The 19763-nt window shown below is 48.0% G+C and overlaps 1 protein-coding gene across 1 annotated transcript in view; it reads right to left on the reverse strand.

Annotated features, from left to right (window-relative positions):
* LOC102024378 (DNA helicase MCM9-like) overlaps positions 1-19763 on the reverse strand; it is a gene marked incomplete at its 3' end in the record, with an annotated part of 34228 nt that continues 14465 nt past the window's right edge. Inside the window, 5 exon segments of the mRNA XM_013516639.1 lie at positions 1-456; positions 3084-3229; positions 3588-3670; positions 4686-4889; positions 5475-5677. Of these exon segments, the coding sequence (XP_013372093.1) occupies positions 1-456; positions 3084-3229; positions 3588-3670; positions 4686-4889; positions 5475-5677 (1092 nt within the window).

Here is a 19763-nt window from a genome sequence, read left to right on the forward strand (position 1 = left end):
GCCCCGGCGGAGACCGGCTCCTCCTCCACCGCCTCCGACCGGGGCGCTCCCGCCCCTCGATCCTCAGCACCCGGCGGCCGCAGGGGCGAAGAGGCCGCTGCAGGGCTCCCAGGGCCGGGCTGGCGCTTGGCCTCGTCCGAGATTTCCCGAGCCGCGTCTCCCTCAGCTGTGCGGGGCCCGGGAGAGGCAAGGGCGGTGTTTCGAGGTCCGGGCCGCTGAGGGGCCATGAGGTCACCCCGGTCCCGGCCGTCACCTCTGGGGTCTCTGTGCCCCGGAGCTGGGCTTCCCCAGGGGCTGCCTCCAGGCGCCAGGGCGCGCAGGCCACCGCTCAGTTCCTGCTGCGGCGAAGTCAGCTTCAGCTTGTCCCGCGGGTCGTCCCCGGCGGACCCTGGTGTGGTGTCTGCCTCCGCCTCCGCTGCTTGAGGTTGGGACGGACGCACATCCTGACTCTGCAAGCTGGCACAGACAGAGAAGGAAAACGTGACCGAGGGGCGCAGAATCTGCCGTAATTTCCCACCGGCCTAGCCCCTAGGATGCCATCCAGATGCTCTGAGTCCAGCCATCCCCAGTGAACACTGCAGCGCTTCCCGGAGCGGCAGAGGGAACGACCCTTCTAGGAGGAGCAGTACAGGATGCGGCGCTCTGACAGGCACCGGAGCTACCCTAAGCTACCTAAGACTGGCTGGGAGGAAGGAGGGAAAGCCCGCAGCCAGACTGAGGTGGTGTGGGCCGGCTGTGGCTCGTGTTGCCGGGCAGCTGCAGTGCTGGCTGTTAGCACCTGGTGTGCAGATCAGAACCAAGGCAGGAGACTGAAGTTATGCCCATGCGTCCCTGCCCCGTAGGTACTGGACTCGGTGCATGTGAGAGTCACTTCCTGCGGAGCGTGGTCAGGTGTGTGGGCCACTCTGCGCCCACCTTCACGGTGGGCACCCAGGCAGCCAGGCCGCCCTCTCCCGCAAAGCCGGGTCACCCAGCAGAGTCCAAACCGCTTTCCTCACGGAGTGCGGGATCTGCCTGGCAACACTCATTCTCAAAGCACAGCACAGGCGGAAGGGCCGCGCTCTAACAGGTGGAGCTCCCTGCAGCCGGGTCCCTCAGACAGCCCACTAAACACCTGCAGGCGGCTCATGACCCCAACGCACCTACTACATCGGGGGAAAAAGCACATCCAGAAGCAGATGAGAAAACTCACCCACAATTCACGTGGCACTTATTTAGTGATACTGGGGATTCAATGCGGGGCTTCAGGCTAAGCTACATCCCGGCTGAGCGCGCGCGCGCGCGTGTGTGTGTGTGTGTGTGTGTGTGTGTGTGTATTTTGAGACAAGGTCTCTCTGAGTTGGCTAGGCTGGCCCTGACCATGCTGTTCCTGGTTCTCTGAGACCTGGATCCCAGGCAGGTACCACGCTTGGCTGGCTCTATTATTTTAACACAATTCTTCCTCCGAACTCGAGTTCTCTCCACATATAATTTCTGCAGTTTTACCATACCGTCCTACAGGACAGCGCCGCTGGCCTCTGCTTTGAGATGGGACGGCCACTACTAGGAGCAGACTGACAATGGTAATGATTTTCCACAAGCAAAGTTTGATAAAAATACCAGCGATTGTATTGTAATTGTATGATCTTTTTAAGGAACAGAGAACTCTTTCCAGGGCGTAGTAAAAACACATACACTAGTTGGGCTTCTCTCCCTCGATGAGACTAACATTAGACTGGGGTCTGGGGGTGGCTCACCTTTGGTGTGTAACATCTGGTTTAGTTACTCTGAGCTTCAATGTCAGAACGTTACAGAAAAATTACCCAGAACAGAACACTCTAAGGCACAACCCTGTCTTTAGACAGCCAACACTCTCCTCCTCCTCTAGAAGGGTTGTTTTGAATTTGAGAAGTCCACGGCCGTGTGTCTAAAGCACAATGCTGACAGCTCTCACACTCGCTTCTCTCCTGACCCCACTCTCCAGCAGTTTCTGTCCCTGGGGCTGCAGGAAATGAGCAGCCCCTCCACGGGCAAAGCCCTGCCCTCGGGGGCGGAAAGGATCGCCTGCAGCAAACATCACCACTCAGAGGTGTAACTGACCAGTGCACCACTCCAGGTCATAAAAGAGCCAGGAGGCCACGAGAGAGGGAGGCTGGCTTCACTTAGCGTGCAAGTTGGTGCAGCCTGGCACCCAGGGGCAGCAGGGTAAAGTCAGCCCGCTCCATGGGAGGCTGTGCTGGGGTCATACATTTGAAAGAGCATGCTGCTGGAGCCGGGAGGAGGCAAAAGGGAGAATCAGCGGCGAGCAGAGTCTCCACCCATGTAGTCCCACTGCTCCGCCTGTAGCTTCCCTTCCACAGCACTCCGTGCCCCAGGCCCGCCAGACTCAGCCCGAGGCCACCCCTGGTCATGAGGACGCCTGAGTGCAGTCCTGCCAGCCCGTCCTGCGCCCCGGGGATGGCCACAAACTCGGGTGCTCAGCTCCACGTCTGAGGTAAAGAATGCGCGAGCTCACTGACTCCTGAGACGCGTGCTTCCCACTGTCCTCCAGACCCACTGGCCACACTGCCACAAGTCCCAGGGAGGCTTCTGTCACTGCTGGGCTGTGGCCCCGCGGGCCTGTGTGCGGCACAGACACGCCCTCGCCCGGGCCTGCCCGCGTCTCTGACGCCCACCCAGGGAACACTGGTTTGCATTTATTCTTGTCTTTCTAAAAAATTAAATTTACTGGTACAATTCAAGGTATCCATAAAATCATATTCATCACTGGGAATTTACACTTGTATATCATATCATGATTCCTCCTTTCCCAATCCCCTCCTCCTCCCTGCAACCCCCTTTCCCCTCACTTACCAAGCTTTGTTTCCATTTTATCCTTCTTCACTCGTTTTCTCTTTTCCCTTCCTTGCTCCCCCACTTCCCTCTCCCTAGCTCCTCTTTCCTTTTGAACCATTCCTCTTTTTTAAGAAGCCACTGAGTCTTAGAGTGCTCACTACACGTGCAGAGACAGGGCAGGCAGGCGGTTCACTGAGTTTACGCTCCTCTGTTCCTCCGATGCTGAGGAAGGATTTCCACACTTCTCTCTCCAGGTTTTCCCTCCTCACCTTTCCAGTCTTTGAAGCTCTTCGCTCAGCAGGCTGTGCAGCTCCAGCCTCTCGAGGATGAGTTCGCACTGCTGCCGGTATTGCGCCCGGGCATTTTCCGGGAAGGACGTGTGCAGAGCGTTCACCCCTCCGAGCAGCGCCCCGCCCTGCAGGGGAGAGGCAAGGCAGAGTCCCTAGGGCAGCTGGACCCCCGGAACCACTCACCGTGGGGGGCTGGGACCAGCCCTGCACACCCCACCCAGATGTTGAGCCCCTGGGATCCCTTCTCTGCCCTCAAGCTCTGGGCGGCCGGGACTGCCACAGGAAGCTACGCTGTCACAGTGAACACCCCCAGTGCCCCGAAACGCCCTGCTCTACACCAGGGCTCAGAGGCAAGGGCAGGTCTCCCCCTCTGCGTGCTCCCAGCAATCACTAGGCTTGAACAGGATCATGTGTGTAGCTCTAGACAGTGCTGGCAGAGCTGGCAATCAGGGAAAATAAACGTTCGGCGCACAGAGCACCCACCTGCATGGAGGACTCCATCACCGACACCACCGTGACCGCGTCTTCCAGGGTCACAGTGTCGCGGAACATCAGGCGGGCGTGAGCTGCGGGCGTGAGATGCGTCTGATTTTAGGAACAGCTGAGGGGATGAACTCGTCTCTGACCCCTCGCCAGAGCTGTATTTTATGAATGAGCTATTCATCATAAATTTACCAGACAGAGTACACAAGTCCACATTCAACTGGCTTTACAGTTTTTCGCCAAAAATGGGCTTAAACTTTCCACAGAGCCCAGGCTGTGTTGTCTATTTCCATGAAAAAGTACTCTAGACTCTGGAAAGTAAAGGTGCTATACAAACACGTATCTAATATTCGGAAATTTAACTCTCGCTTTTTAATCTGTTGTGGAAACATACAAAACTAACACTCATTTTTCATCTCTGGCACTTCTTATCTATGATTTATGAGCTTCTGAAGCTACCAAATGAATAAGCCTGAATTCTGGGTTATTTCTTGGCTTAAGATTCATTATAAATCCTTGAAAAAAATGAGGCCCTTTTATTTTATTATATTTTTATTAAGCTTGTAGGATTTCATCCTATGATACAGTCAGCTCAGGTGAATTTTTAAATAATGATTTGAACACAGGCCAAATGTAAAAGCCAGAGCGAAGGGAAGGCGTGGGGACACGTGTTAGGTACGGGTGTCCACGCCAGTCCGAGCTCAAGGGAGGAACAGGGCACAGCACTATCGATTTCGTCCTGTGACAATGTGATGGGTCCGAGCGGCCGACACTGAACAAGAATGGGACAGGCTGCTGCACATGGGACACACACCGAGAACCTCCCACCGCAAATGCTGACAGAGCCGCTGAAACAAGTACAGTGGAAGTGAGGGCTTCTAAGGGGCGGCACCTTCCCCTACAGGCCGTCTCCAGAGGGCTCCAAGGTCACTACTTCTGCTCAGCACCCTTCCTGTCCTGGAGGAGTGAGTCCCGGGGGCCTGAGCCTTCACTGTCACGTGACCACGGGCACCCTAGGTGGGGACGGCTCTGTGGTACCCACGCCACGCTGTGTACACTGGGCCTCAGCGGAAGTGTCATGCTGTGAGTGGAGCCCACCTTCTGCCAGGCGGATCAAGCTCTCCAGCAGGCGGATGGTTGTGCGAGCTGCACTGCGGGCGTCGCTCTGCCTCTGCATCTGGTAGTAGCGCAGAAGAACCTGATTGCCCGCGTCCGACAGCGTGGGCTGCAGCGTCCTGACGAGGCAGAAGTAGGTCTTCATCTTCTCCATGCTCCACAGCTGCTCAGCCCTGCTCGGGTAACCTGCGTCAGTCACATGTTTGAACAACAGGGAGTGTGACATCATGAAGGGTCTCCAGTTCTCGTACCCACCTACAAAAGACAGCCTCCAGGCTCTGGTCACAGCAATCTAGACCATCTCCATCCAGAACGAGAAGTCTGGGGATCTGACCTCATGAAGTTATGCCTCCTCAGGGGCTAACATCATTCAGGATACTCCGGTCTACTTGCTAGTGATCAGAGGATCACTCGGGGAAATCTGCTTACACGGAGGCTAGCATTTAGCCTCTACCTGAGCATTTCTACCTCACAGTTCAGTCGCTTGTGTGGCAAGAGCTGCCTTATGGGAATGTGGTACACGAGGTCGCCTCCTCTCCTCCCGAGGACACCTGCATCCAGGGCAGTCTCACCTGGCAGGTAGTGGAGCCCCTTCCCTTCTGCTCAGTATGCTGGGCCCGATAACCCTTTCCTCCCACTGACACCTTCTGGCTAAGCGTCCCTTGGGGGTCTGCAAAAAGCGTATCTTGGGTGTTTCACATTTTTAAAGGAAAATTGCCTTTATTTAGATCTAAGCTTTCTCCGTCAGCCTGAATGGTTTTCTATACGTACCTTTATTCTCTAAGATGAAGGAGGAAATGACGCGATCCCAGTCTTCATTCTTGGTATCCAGCAAAACTAGGATCAGGTCGAATCGACTGAGGAGCGGGCTGCCGAGGGCGATGTTCACTGACACGGACTCCTGGGGGTCGTACTGGCCTTTGGGGTTGGTGGCTGCCAGGATGGTGGTCCTGGTGTTCAGCTTGCACACAAGGCTGCCAGGAAAGAAAGCAGACCCTCGCACGTGAGATCAACCTTGTTAATAAAATATAGCTGCACCGGTACCTTGAAAATCCAGAGCAACTCCTGTGAAGGAAAATGTGGGATGATTCAAGGAGCTCTCTATCCCAAACACCAACTTCACCAACAAAGCACACTGAAACTAACTCATCTTGAAGAGAACTCATAATTTCTCAATAAACACTTTTTTATATATTGGGGAATAAAGCTAGGGCCCGGCACGTGGTAGGCAAGTTTTCTACCAATGTGCTACATTCCTAACCCTTTATTTTCATACTTCAAGAGAGGGTCTTGCTAAGTTGCTTAGGCTGGTCTTGAACTTGTGGTCCTCTTGCTTCATTCTTCTGAGGAGGTGGGATTACAGAGGCTGGGTCAGTTAACACTTTTTATGCTCCTACAAGAAGCAGACCCCTCTGCTAAATGCAGAGGCATAGAAAATTAAGCCAAAGATGAACAGTGTTCTTAAGCCTGAAACCCACTAACTCCAGTGTAATTCAGGGAAGCACATGCCAGGTTCTGTAAGCGTAAAGCTCCTGGGAACTAAGGAGGGACTGTGTTTGTCTGTGCTGGAAAAGGCAATCAGAGAAGCATCAGAAAGCAGCTTCTGCATGGCAGCCTCCCAGCGTGTGGACATTTCTAAACCGGGGCGGAGGGGGTGGCACAAGGGGGGTGGCAGACGGGATATCTTAGGGGATCGTGAGTATACTCATTTCTATCTGTACACTCATTTTGTTCTGATTTCTCTAATTACAGAGGGAAGGAAATCAGAAAGTCTAAGGGCTGATTTAGCATGGCGTTTGGGTGGCTTGAAGGTGGGCACGGTGGGCTGGTGCCCACAGGAGAGGGAAGGAGAGCAGGGCAGCGCCTAGGCAGAGGCACGAAGTCCTACGTGGGGCAGTACAGGGTCGCACGGACACAAGATAACTTCATGCTTGTGCTTCAACTATCGGTGTCAGGCGAGTCCTCAGTGTGGTGAGGCTCACATCTGCAAACGTGTCCGGTTTGGGTTAGTGGGAAGTCTGCCGTGCAGGGGTTGCAGGCCTGTGAGCTCAGCACACATGTGCCGCATCTGTTAATGCCTGATGTTTTCAGCTGCCGCAGAGACTTTCTTCCCTGAGGCTGAAGGATTTTGAGAATCTTTGCCGCAAATGGCACAAAAAGACACTCACTGAATATAAGAAAAACAAATAAGGGGATTTTACAGAAATCTAAACCCTTTTTTAAAAAATTAGTTGAGAGGGAAAATTTTTCAATAGACAGACCACATCTGATAATTACTGTGCCAAAATAGAGGCAGTTGTTTAGGACTGGGAACCCCATCTGACATAGGAACAATGTAATAAATGGTTCCCACTCATCCTACAAATGCGCCTTTAATCCACATGCAGCTGAGATGACCTGTTTTTGAAAAGGATTATTTCTGCAATACTGGTAACGAAGTAAAACATAACTACATAGGAAATAATTCTTTAAAAAAATTCCTTTCAGTGCTAGGTGAATCTAATTGGCTGCTCTTCCACTCTCTATCAGATACTTCTGCGCTTTCTTCTGTGTGTAAAGGAGAGGTCCGTCCTGGACATTCGAGAAGGCCATTCAGTGAACCGTGGAACCGCCGGAGGACAGGGCGAGGGGCTCAGCAGAGCAGTGTCAGGCGGCAGCTGGGCAGGAACGCAGGAAGATGCTTCTGTGGACCACCAGGATGACCACGGGGGGACATAGTCTGAATGTAAAAAGGAAAGTGAACGTGCGAAGACTGAAGGGAGGTGGTACATTATTTCTGAGGTAATCTGGGAAACAAAGAATTAAGCTTAAGGAAAAGAACAGGCACCCTGCACGTAGCCACTGAAATGCAGGCACTGAGAGGTCGGGGAGTAGGTGACGAAGAGGTGACCGGGATAAGTCAGGCGGTCCCGGCAGCAGAGTAGGACAGTGGGGACAGTGACAAGGGTGTCTGGCAGCTGACAGTGGGAAGGCTGTGTGTAACCCTGGAGCTCACAGACCTGCAATACAAACACCTCTGCTCAACACGGAGAGGGCTCTGAGAGGCACACCCACGTGCACACACACGTGCATACCACTGTGATCTAAGTACCATGCGCACAGCAGGGCTCAGTTAAAGACCTCCAAACGAGAGAATCTGGGAACTAGTAAAAGGCAACACATATCCCCACCCAGCCTGAACTCCACTCACTCCAGTTATGTTAATAAAAATAACTCCCACATTGTAGTAATACTGAGCATTGTCCCGGATCCCCAGAGAACCTGAAAGGCAGGTATTCTGCCCATAAACTCGGAAATAAGGAAGGTGGTTCTGGGGTGACACCGAGCACTGAGATCTGCAGAGCCCTTTGCTTCCAATGCCTTCCGCCTGTGCCACCTGAGCTTGGGCTGCGGCATCTCAGACATGGAACTCCTCCATCTGAAGACTCTACCTGACGCTTCTAGAATCTACCTATTTGCCTTATTTTTTCCCACTAAATTCGATCCTTTTTGAGGGACTAACGTTATTATCCTCACACTGTCTGGCACCTATTAAACGTTCAATAAACATACACTAGTTAAATGGTAAATAAAAAGAAAGTTACGTAGTTGATATATATTTCTAAAATTCCGAGTTACTTTATATTCACAGGCTTCAACAGTCATAACTCAAAGATGCTGATACACATTTTTTTCTGCCTTAACTCTGAGTGGAAACACCATGGTTTCTGGAAGAGCTGCTTTTCCGTTTATTTGATCCACATGTTTAAACTTTCCTACAAACACCATAGTAGTTTTTATAAACATCGTAACGTTAGGTCGCACAAGCTGGTTTGAGCTCAGACCCTGCGGAGCGCCAGCTGCCCTCGCTGCTCCCCTGACGTTGACGGCAGCCGTCTCGACTCCAGCCACCACACCTGCTGTCGCTTCCAACCTGGCTCCACTGGGGCAGCGGCTGCTGCATGCGCCTCGTACCTCTGCCTTTCCCCGCCAGAGAGCAAGATCACACTTGTGTCTCATCATGGTTAGTTAAGGAGGGGAGGAATGCCCGGTCTGACAGCGGAACGCAGGTGAAAGGAACACAGCACTCAGATCCCGCCCCGTGGCTTTCTGCGCATCCTCTGTTTCTCTTTCAGCACAGGAGGGGAGAAACCACGTGAGGAACAAAGCCTGGGCCCTGGATGACCGTGGGGGGTCGGGCACCCCACCCCCACCCCCGTCTCCTGTGACACAATCACGAGAAACTTCCTCTGGCGAAGTATGTGAGCAAAGAACTGGCTGTTTCCAAGGGGAACGCTGCTAACTGCAGGTAGGGGAGGAAGGGTGGAAAGGCTAGGTGACAGAAGACCCACAAGGGTCCTCCGCTGCACAGAGATGGAGACTGTGGGCAGAGGCTTCCACTATAAGGAGCCTCAAGACAGCCGCGGTGAAGCCGGAGGCGCCACAGCCACATCCCTAGCAGCCCTGGACAGTGACCCCAGGTGGTCAGTGTATGACATGAAAATTAGCCTTAAAAAGAAGGGACATTCTAACACATGCTGCCACATGGATGAACCCCGAGGACGTCATGCTAAGTGAGAAAAGCCGGCCACGGAAAGACAAATCCTGCATGGCTCCCCCTGCACCAATATACGTAACCAAGTTCATGGAAACAGGAAGTAGCAGATGGGCGCCGGGCGGTCGGGGCGGACGGACATGGGGAACTGTCTAATGGGGATGCAGCAGCAGGTGTGGAGAGGAGTCCTGCATGTGGCTGGACAATAATGAGACTATATGTAACAGAAATGAGCCGTACACTCAAAATAACCAAGAAGGGAGATTGTGTGCTTTGCATTTTTACCACTCACCAGCAAACACAAATGCAGGCTGTCATGGACGGGACAGTTATGTCCACCGCACCCCGTTCCTATGCCGAAGCTGTGAACACCCACTGTGATGGTGAGGGCAGGTGGAACTTCCAGGCAGAGCCCCTCAGATGGGCTTGGTGTCTGACACACACGTAAAGAAGCGACCTGCTATCATGCTAAGCTGCTGCTGTTCCAAAGCAGTCAGCCCACCCGACTACAACACAGAGACGTCTCCACAGAAGTGCTGGCCTCCTGGCTACAGAAGCCCAGCGATGGCTGTGGGGCTCCTCACCCAAGGAACGGGGCCAGCAAGCAGCCCGTGACGCAAGCTTCACGTACCACAGACTATTCCACATTTCTTTATCAACAGGGCCAAGGTCAAAACAAAACAAAAACTGCTTAAAAGCCCAAGAATGATTAATAAATGTCCTATAAAATATACACAATAAAAAATTGCTTGTGATATTTCCAACACATTGTGTATTTTTTGGTAATCTTAACTGCTAGGAACATAGTTCTCCTTCAATTTTTGTTGTTGTTTCTGTGATGCTAGGAACCAAACCTAGGCCTTCCCCATCTTCCCCACTTCTTTTTTTTTTTGGTTTTTCTCCAGTACCGGGAACCGAACTCACGACCTTGCGCTTGCTAGGCAGGCACTTTGCCACTGAGCTAAATCCCCAGCCCCTTCCCTACTTCTTAACAAGGGTGATAAAATTAAAAATTACCTTTACCATCAACACCGACTCAGTGAGTCATGGCAGGTTCACAAGGAGCGGGGATGGGAAAGAGGAAAGGGGCGAGAGTACTGACCATGTATTCATCTCGAAGGAATGGAATTCCCAACGTGAAGGGCTGGCGGCTGGCGTTCACAGCTTGGTGGCACATTTGTGAGACAGGAGGAACTGCATAGTGAGACCCTGTCTCAAAAAGCGAGACCCTGTCTCCGACAGCACACGGAGCTCTGAACTAACTCATCAATGGACTGGCCCCCCAAGAAGGGCCATGCCCCGTGGTCCGGGCGCCTTCCAAAAGCTCCACCTTTGGACACAGGACATTTTTAATCTAAATCATAAAAATCCTTTCACACATCAATGACTTTAAACACTTGCAATTGGAGAGAAAGAAAATGCAGACACCTTCGAGTGTTCCTGAAAAGGTTTGTCAAGGAAGGAACCAAGTGTCTCAAGGAAAATCAGTAGTCACCCAAGAGACTGGGACCAGAATATACACAAAGTTTTGTATTGCTGGCCAAAAGGAGAAGTGTCTTTCAACTGGGGAATGATGAGGAGTTAAGTTTTCCTAAGGGTAAAATTCTAAGTATGCTGTATCTTTATTTTATTTTGATACAATTCACGATGAAATATTCCTTTTTCATGCTTAATCCTATCTGCTACTAATTAACATCATGTTATGCTATAAGTCTTTAGAGGCATTTTCGTCAGACTTTCGCATTTGGGAATTTACTTCATACTTTACATTAGGAAGATTAACAGGCCTCTAATTAGGGGCAATGAACTTAAGATTCTGGAAGCTGTCAGCCAAAGTGAGATAAATTACTGTTGGAAGCAGATCCATTTTTGTTCCACGCACAGTAGATAAACACAGAATAAATGGTATGAAAGACGAACGCTGAGCCAGAGGGGCAAGTTCACAAGTGTGTATAGTGTTCCCAACACCAGGAAGACGACGGCTACGCCGAGAACTTACCAAGCACGTGCCCTCATGATTTCTGCTGAGTAAACTTCCATTTAGGGACAACTGACCAGACCAGAGCTGGCACCTGACCCAAGGACAGTCCACCTGTCACCTAGCCAGGGGCCAAGTATGGGGAGCAGCTGAAGCTGGACATAGACCAAGGCTAGCCTCAAGGACACAGCACCTGAGACAAGCCACGTGGAAAAGCTATTAGGGAAAGAGGTTTTGTGTGATATTCAACCTCCCAAGTGTATAAATAAATGTGCTGCAGCCACTGGAGCTCTCTCCTTCTCCTCTTCCTTCTCCTTCCTTCCTTCCTTCCCTCCCATCAGGACAGAGGGCTCCATACGGCCTCACTTTTCTGTATTCTGATTCTCATCCTTCTTCTCCCTCCTCTCACCATCCTCACCTGGGGAACATCGAGCACTATGCAGGATGCGGCAGCCGAGGAGCTGTTTCCTGCACAAACCTTTCAGCAGATGTGCCAATATCTCCCTGAGCCTCTCTTGGAGGCATGTGAGATGGTGACAGGAAAGACAACTCCCTTACTCAAGACAGTGGAATGAGGCTAAACGACCCACAGACACAAAAAGGTAGCAACAAGTTTCCTGAGTTATAATAATGGAAGGGCAAGTTTGAAGACAAATAAACTTCTGAGGCTACAGTGGCAGTGAGATAATAGCACTGCGCTGTAAATCTACTTGGAACAAACTCCCACTCCACCAAGCCCTGGTACAACAGTTTAGTAGCTAGGGTAATAGAGCGAAGTGCAGCAGTAGGCCCAGCGAGAAGGGAGTGCAGCTGGCACCTCAACACAGCCGGGCTGGCTCTGGACTCTCTGCTCTGAATTACTATACTCATTCTATGTCTATTGCACTCTGTGATCAGTAAAAAAAAAAAAGTTCTTGATTGATGCTGTTTCTTGAACTTGTACCATGTCTAGCACAGATCATGTTCAACATTCCAGAGTATAAAGGAAAACCATATTTATGTACATATTCTGCAGTAAACCAATCAGAATACACTCCTAACTATAGATACTAAAGGGTACAAAACAAGTCTAACTGAATTTAGTAAGATTCCACTGTTTTCCCTGGCCAGGACTATAATGAGGACAGGGAAGTCACTTAATGAATATACCAAAGAACCTGTCATTAAACAAGTATGTTAGTATGCCTGTTGCTGGGGAAGATGCTAATGCCTGCAAATTAAAGAAGACCGCGTTCATTTGGCTTATGGTTCCTAAGGTCTCAGTCCATGGTCAGCAGGCTCCAAGCCAGAAACATCATGGTCAAAGGGCGTGATGGAGCAAAGCTTCTCACCTTGTGGCGGCCAAGAAGCAGAGCACAAGGGAAGAGCATCGGTGAGAGACGACACTCCAGTGGCGCCCGGTGACCACCTCCCGCCAGCACGCCGAGCTGTGACCCTCAGTGGGTTGCTGCACTCATGAGCTAGGAGGGACGCCTGAACTCAGGAGGTTGCAGAGACAGATGGAAAGGGTGGGAGGGTGTCGAGAAGTGCTTAGCATGTGCGCCTCATGAGGTATAGACTCTTGATTAATTTGCACAACATGGCTCTGTAGTAGTTTTTACAATTCCTGCCTAGAGTACAACTAGTACCAGTGTTATGATTTTCTCCTCCATCTAAATTGTCTTTGGAACATCTTAGCTTTTATTTATAAATATCACAGGAAAGTGAGGACTACTTCATGTCGTTTTTGCCTTGCTCGGCAGTTGAGTGTACCCCAGTCCCCGGTGCGTAGCCGTCCAGAGGAGGTGGCACTGGAGTGTGAGGGGAGCAGCGTCCCTGTCCCACACCTCCCTGCTTCTTGTTCTACATAGCCCTTCCTGTTTCCTGTCTCCCCGTGAGCAGCTTTCCTTTTCCACACCCTTCGACCATTCTCTTTCTGCTGTGGAGCCAGCCAGCCGTAGTCTGAAATCTCGCAAACCAGACCCCCCAGTAACCCCTTTCTCTTTAAGTAGTGCAAATCAGGCGTTTTGTCCTAGTGATGAAAAGCTGAGTAGTGCAGTCCCGATGTGAGTTGTAATCTCCCTTAGGGACGCCAGAGTGAGCTGCTCAGTCAGGGTATCTGCTGGTCTCCAAAACTGAGCAGTATGGCTCTGTAGTAGTTTGAATTTCTCAGAGTTTTTTTTTTTTTTTTTTAAAGTGCCATTCATTTTATATACACTACAGATTGTTAAGGGTATTCTTTTCAAAAATTAGAACAGCCCTTAAAAATTTCATTTATTGTTCAAATCCCCTAAATTGGTTTTGGGGTTGAGGTTAAACTTGATATAGTGTTTTCACCGGTGGTCATATACCTGCCCACCCTAGCAACCATCAGTCAGAGGCTTAAACCGCTGGGAGGGAACCAATGCAATTTCTTTGTAAAAGCTTGTTGTACTCAGAATAGAAAAAAAAAAGGTAAAAAAAGTATTCAGAATGTCCAGCCTTCTGAATGTTAATCCTAGTGTCAGTAACCAGGAATAATCAACTGAGACATAGTTTTGTAATAAGATTGCACTTTAAATATAAAGGAAAAAGATCCTCTCAGTCTCCAGGCAAGAAAACCAAATCATCTTCCAAGCAAAAGCAGAATGGCATCAGGTTTGTCCACAGCAGCACACAAAGCAAGGCTATGTGAAAGGAGCGCAAGCCATTGTCTCTGTGTTTGGTCAGGCCGTCCCGCAGGTGTCAGAGCTATGAGAAGTGTTTGTAACGTGCAAAAACTCAGTTCAGTACTCAGATGACCTTTGTAAGGAATCCACTAAGGGATGTGCGTCAGTCGGCCAAAAGACAACCTAGGACATCAAGGACATCTTAAACCTAGGACATCAAGAGGACTGACAGGGAAGCACTCGCTGCATTTGATTTTAGGTGCAAAGCTAAGAAAAGGAAGGGAGAAAGGTGGGAGAAAGCATGTAAACGGCATTTGTTCTGACAAACCCTAAGACATACAGCCGTTTCCTTTCAAAGTGATGAGAAAAGGAGGAAGTACAAGAACTTTACTGCTTACCATCTGGGCAGTGATTGGAGCTACAGGACAATATGTAAGGTTTCCAAGTGAGAGCGGGAGCTGAGGGATTATAAGATTCTTTGTGTTTCTGCAATGCCGGGAACTAGACTTAGAGTGCCAGGAGAGCACTCTCCTACTGGGCTACATCACCAGCCCTGTCACAGGTATTCTAAACAGGTAAGCCTGAGAATGGTGGTTGCCAAACTGCAGCCACAGGCCGAATCCAGCCCACAACTGGTTATTGTAAACAGTTTTACTGGAATACAGCCGCACCCATTTGTGGTTTTACTGCCTACAGCTTCTCTTCCGTTGTCTCCTTCATAGAGATATAAGTGTCTGTTACACTCTCTGCAACAGCAGAGGTGAGCATAGGGCCCAGAGCCCAAAGCCTTTATTGTCTGAACATTTATAGAAAAAGTTTGCCAACCCCTAACCTGCAACAGAAATGCAAATTTTCCTAAATGCTAAACACATAAAAAAAGAAATTCAGTAAGTTCATTCAAAAAAATGAAGCAGTTGACACCAAACATATTGGTCATACCAATAATTCATGCGTAAGTAATGCATTAGAAGATACTCAGGTTGTTCATGAAGCTAAGCCCAGCTCTATGCTGTATGAAAGAGAACACACTGCTCTCAAAAGGTCGCACATAAAGGAGTGAGCAGAGAAATATTAGACAAATGCAAGTACTATGACGTCAAGAGTTGTGATTCTGATAAAGGCAAGATAAAATTCAGGTCAGGAAGCACCATAACGAAGAAATAGAAATGCTAATGGCTACAACAACCACAGCCACACAGCAGGAACTACAGGAGAGACGCAAAGCAACAGAAACCCAATTGGACAGCACTTGGTCTAAAACACATCCAACAGAGAAAAAGGTAAGTGAGGTGGCTAGAAAGGATCCACACAACACCACCGAGAAGCCACTGCGGCATGTGCGTATGTGCATGGGTGTGTGATGCACCCTAATTATGGAGAACACATTTTTTCTGAGGTATACAAAGGGCAGTAATGAAATTAGCCTTATATTGGGCCACAGAGGAAAACCTTCACTAAGTTCCTTAAACTAGAAATAACACAAACAATATTCTCCGAGCACAATGCAGTAAAACTAGAATAACAACAATAAATAAATACATAATGTTCCTTTTACCTGGAGATTAAAAAATTATTTAAACAACTCTTGGGAGAAAGGGGATATACAAACAAAATGCAGAATTTCCAGAAAAATGCTTCATATCTTAACTCATAGGGTACCACGGAAGTAGTGCCAAAGAGTATATACATTATGTTATCTTTTGGATAAGGTAGGAAGGAGATACATACATGGCACATGCTTCCTCTGTGTGTTGCTTATTTTTGCAAAAAAAAAAAAAAAATTGGAAGGATAAATCAGAAACAGATGAAAGATATCTATAAGGGAAAGCAAACAATAGAACCAAAGGGGTAGGGGTGAAACAGTGATTTCTTTGGTATTTCTTTTTTATATAGTGTTGACTTCTGAACCATGTTTTATAAATTCAGACATAAAATTTAACTGAAAAAAACTGAACAAAGCAAACTATAAAGGTGAATACAAACAGAAGTTTAAAAACTTTTTTCCTTAACAATGAATCAAATCAATAATAAAACCACACAAGTAAATGGATATAAACACTTCTAAACATGCAATGACAGTACTGAAACTTACTAAAATATATTCCATACACAAACAGAACTTCAAAGAAAGCTTAAATATTAGTTTTTGTGGTGGTTATTGACACTGGTGTTGTTGCAAAATTCTGAAACTATTTTGGAGGCTCAACTGAGTTCAGAAATGGAGGGAATCCTATAAACACCTTCATGTATACCACATACATGTATACCTCCATGTATACATATAGATGTTACAAAGTATTTATTTCACACATATAGAGAGTCCTTAAGTATCTTCTCACCTGGTTCTAAGAGGATATTGGCTCTTAACAACAGTACTTTAAACAGTGCACACAATTCGCACTCAACACTGCTGAGCTGTACATCTAGAGGTGGTGGAGAACATGAGCTTCACTCATGTGTGTCTGAGCACAACTGGAAACGAAACAGCACTACAGCCCCCCTCCGCGGAGCGGTCATTTTCCTTACGCAGGTGAGTGAGGCTCAGGATGACAGTGATTTCCCACAAAGTCTGGAAAAACCTGAGGCAGGTGCAACTGATACGAAGTCTCTCTGACCCAGGAGCTTCTGTTCTCTCACCATAACCAGGCTGACTTCTCCACAAAAATATTAACATTTTTTTAAGCTTCAGTTTAAATATAGGCTATCCACTGCTGTTGTTACTATTGGATATTTGTTTTTATAAGTGATGATGTGGAATCATATAGAGACTCCTCAAAAAACTAAAAATAGAAATTCCATTTGACACAGCTATTTCTCTTTTGGGCATCTTCTTGAAAGAGTTAACCACTTAATAGTTTACTTGAGCGTCACTCGGGCAGCAGATTGGTTCAAGTACCAACTATCCCAAGCGTTACTCAGGCAGATGTCATTTCAACCAGTTGATTCTTGTATGAATAAATTTGATAGACTGTCATTTTTATATTTCCTGTTACGGTATCTTATATAAAGTAACAAAAACAATATGCAATTTTTGGTCATCCTGTATTTAAATAATTGGACAGGTAAGTGGTTAAAGACATCACCTTACAGTGAAGCATGTATATCCATGTTTACAGCAGCACAACTCACAACAGCTAAATCTTGGAAGTGGCCTATATGTCCGTCAACAGATGAATGATAGAGAAAATGCGATATTTATACAATGTAGTACTACTCTGCCATGAAGAGGAGTACTACTCTGCATCTTTCACTTTGCCTGAGGCACTGGTAGGTAAATGGATCAATTTTGAGAACATAATGCTAAGTGAAATAAATCAGACATACAAACTTAAGTATCGCCTAGTATTTCTTTACGAGAAACCCAAAATATAAATAATTTAAAGGACAAAATGAAGGACAGATGATGGGAAACAGCGAGATATACTTTGTGGAGACAGAAAGGGATCTGGGATGCAGGGCAGGGAAAGCAGGGAGGGGAGGGCAAGTACAAATGAGGCATGGTACATGTGTGTACCAGCTCCCAAGATGGACGTAATTATTACGTGTCAGGAGCATGCATCAGTCTAAAAAAGAAATAGAAAAGATCAGTGATGGTGGGCAATGGTGCGTGACTTCGGCTCTTTGTGGGGCGCCCACTTAGGCCATGGCCTTGGCAGGAAAAACATGGAGCCTCGGAACCCAGGATATAAGAGATTTAGACCCAGGTTGCGTGTGCTCTGTTTTTACATAAACTGTAAACTTGTTAAGACTGAGAAACGCTAAGTCTAGTTGGGATTTCTGGTCAGCACTGTTAGCACCCTTGTGCTAGGAATCAAAGGCAGCCACTACAAGGTACTCGCCGTCACACGCAGGCTGACCTCCCTGGGTGCAGTGGGCTCCAAGGCCCCACCTGCTATCACAGCGTGATTTATAAAGTACTTCACTACATTGATCGAGAAAAAGAAATCTTTCCAAGATGGAGAAATGAAAGGCCCAGGCCCGTGAAGACTACTAATAAATTATACAGTATGCAGTGTTTAGAAAGAGTCTTTAAAGATGCACGATAGTAACAAATAATATAAATGTCTTGATGAGTCCAGAAAGTTATGTGGGGAAGAACAAAGCAGAATGCCGCCAAAATCCACACCTGACACCCAGTGAATAAGGCCCGTTTAACTACAGTAACTAGAGAAACACAAAAATCTTATCATTCCTTCAATGCATAAATTACAGTAACCTTTAAGTGAAATAAATACGCTAAAATGGTTTGCAAAGTAAACATTCTTACATTCATGTAAAGAAACTGCAAGGTTAAAATGTTGTTTGTGATCCATGTCGTACACTTTGGATGGAACCAAAACAGAAATGTCTGGAGGGTTTTATCTTGAAAACATAATACAAATGTTTAGTGCAGTGACCATAACAACAATGCTCACCATGGTGTGGTGGTTCCTTAAATCACAGTTCTCAAAGCGCTTCTCTGGCCAACCCTAATATCTATTATACGTCTGACAGTATAGTAATTCATGGTTTAAAGAAGAAACTGAAAAACTGAGCAGCAACATAATTAAAGTTCAAATCTCCTGCCTCCAAGCTCTGAGTCCTCTCCTTCCCAGCAGACAAAAGAAATCCAGTTTGTAAATTATTCTTAAAATTATTTCCGTCTGGGCTGGGGACGTAGCCCAGTGTAGAGTACTTGCTTAGTGTGTATGAGGGCCTGGGTTCAATCCGCAGCACCACCGTAAAAAACTGCCACTCCAACTAAACAAGGGTGCTGCTCTTTCTCTCTGTCCCTCGTACCCTAATCTTACACGGGTCTGTGCACATCCACCAAAGGGCTCAAAGCCCAAGTGAGCTCATCTCCCGTTCTCACACTCACACCAGGAAGAGACAAGGACGCAAGCATAAGTGTTCAGAACTGTCAGCAGCAATTGGACAGAGTGATTTTACGTCAGTTGAATCTAAAACTAAATATATGAGTTGATCTATCTTTAGAATTAAGGGATCCTATGGTACAAACCACACAACTCTAAGATTTACCTTTTGAGGTATGCTCCATAGTCACCCCGCAACCCCCAACTTCTGGCAACTACTGGTCTTCTCTCTCTCCTCAGTCTTGCCTTTTCTAGAACTTTGTATGAATGAAATCCTAAACCATCTAGCTTCTTGTGCCTGGCATCTTTCACTTTGCAAAATCCTTTAAGACGTGTCCATACTGCTGCATGTGGCCAAGTATAACATGTACAATAAACCATCTCTTCTGCTATGTTAGCTGGGTAATCAAAAAATGAAAGACTGTAAATAAAAATATGTCATGGAAACAATGAAAGCTGACCAACAAATCACAGCAAAATAAAACTAAGCTCCCTATGGGGCCAGAGTAGTTCTCGGTCTCCTCGTCTTAGACAGGGTCTGTGTGCCTGGTCTTTGATGGGACAGAATGGAGACCAGTCAGTTTCACTCCCCCCACGCATGGCAGCTGAAGTCTGTTAAGGACTTGTGCTGTTCTGGGCAGGCAGACTGTTCTGCCTCCTCAATGGCAGAAGACCTCTGCTTTCGCTGTGCCTGTACTGGTTCAGCACCCTCGATCCAAGAGCATTTACTAGCATTTACTGTCCTTCTCTCCGAGGAAGATGGTTTTTGTTTCTATCCTTCTAGAAGCAGTATGCTTTTGCCCAGGTTCTGGGAGGGGAGGGTTTCCTAACCCCCAAGCCCTACAGAATCAGAAGGTTTCCGCCTCCACCCTTTCCTAGAGGTCCTGGGGGCGTGGAGGTTTGCTGCTTGGCACCGAGTGACGCAAGCTATTGCTACTGACACAAAGTTGTCCAGGCCCTTTCACGTCCGTGCCCAGCAGCAGTCACCCTGTTGCTTGTGTGACTGATGACAGGAGGAGGGGCTCGCGCTCTGCTTTGCTGCTCGAGTCTTCTGCGTCTGGCGCAAAG

The sequence above is a fragment of the Chinchilla lanigera genome, unplaced genomic scaffold (assembly GCF_000276665.1).
Source record: "Chinchilla lanigera isolate Chin_1 unplaced genomic scaffold, ChiLan1.0 scaffold00035, whole genome shotgun sequence".
In the NCBI taxonomy this organism is placed as follows: Eukaryota; Metazoa; Chordata; class Mammalia; order Rodentia; family Chinchillidae; genus Chinchilla; species Chinchilla lanigera.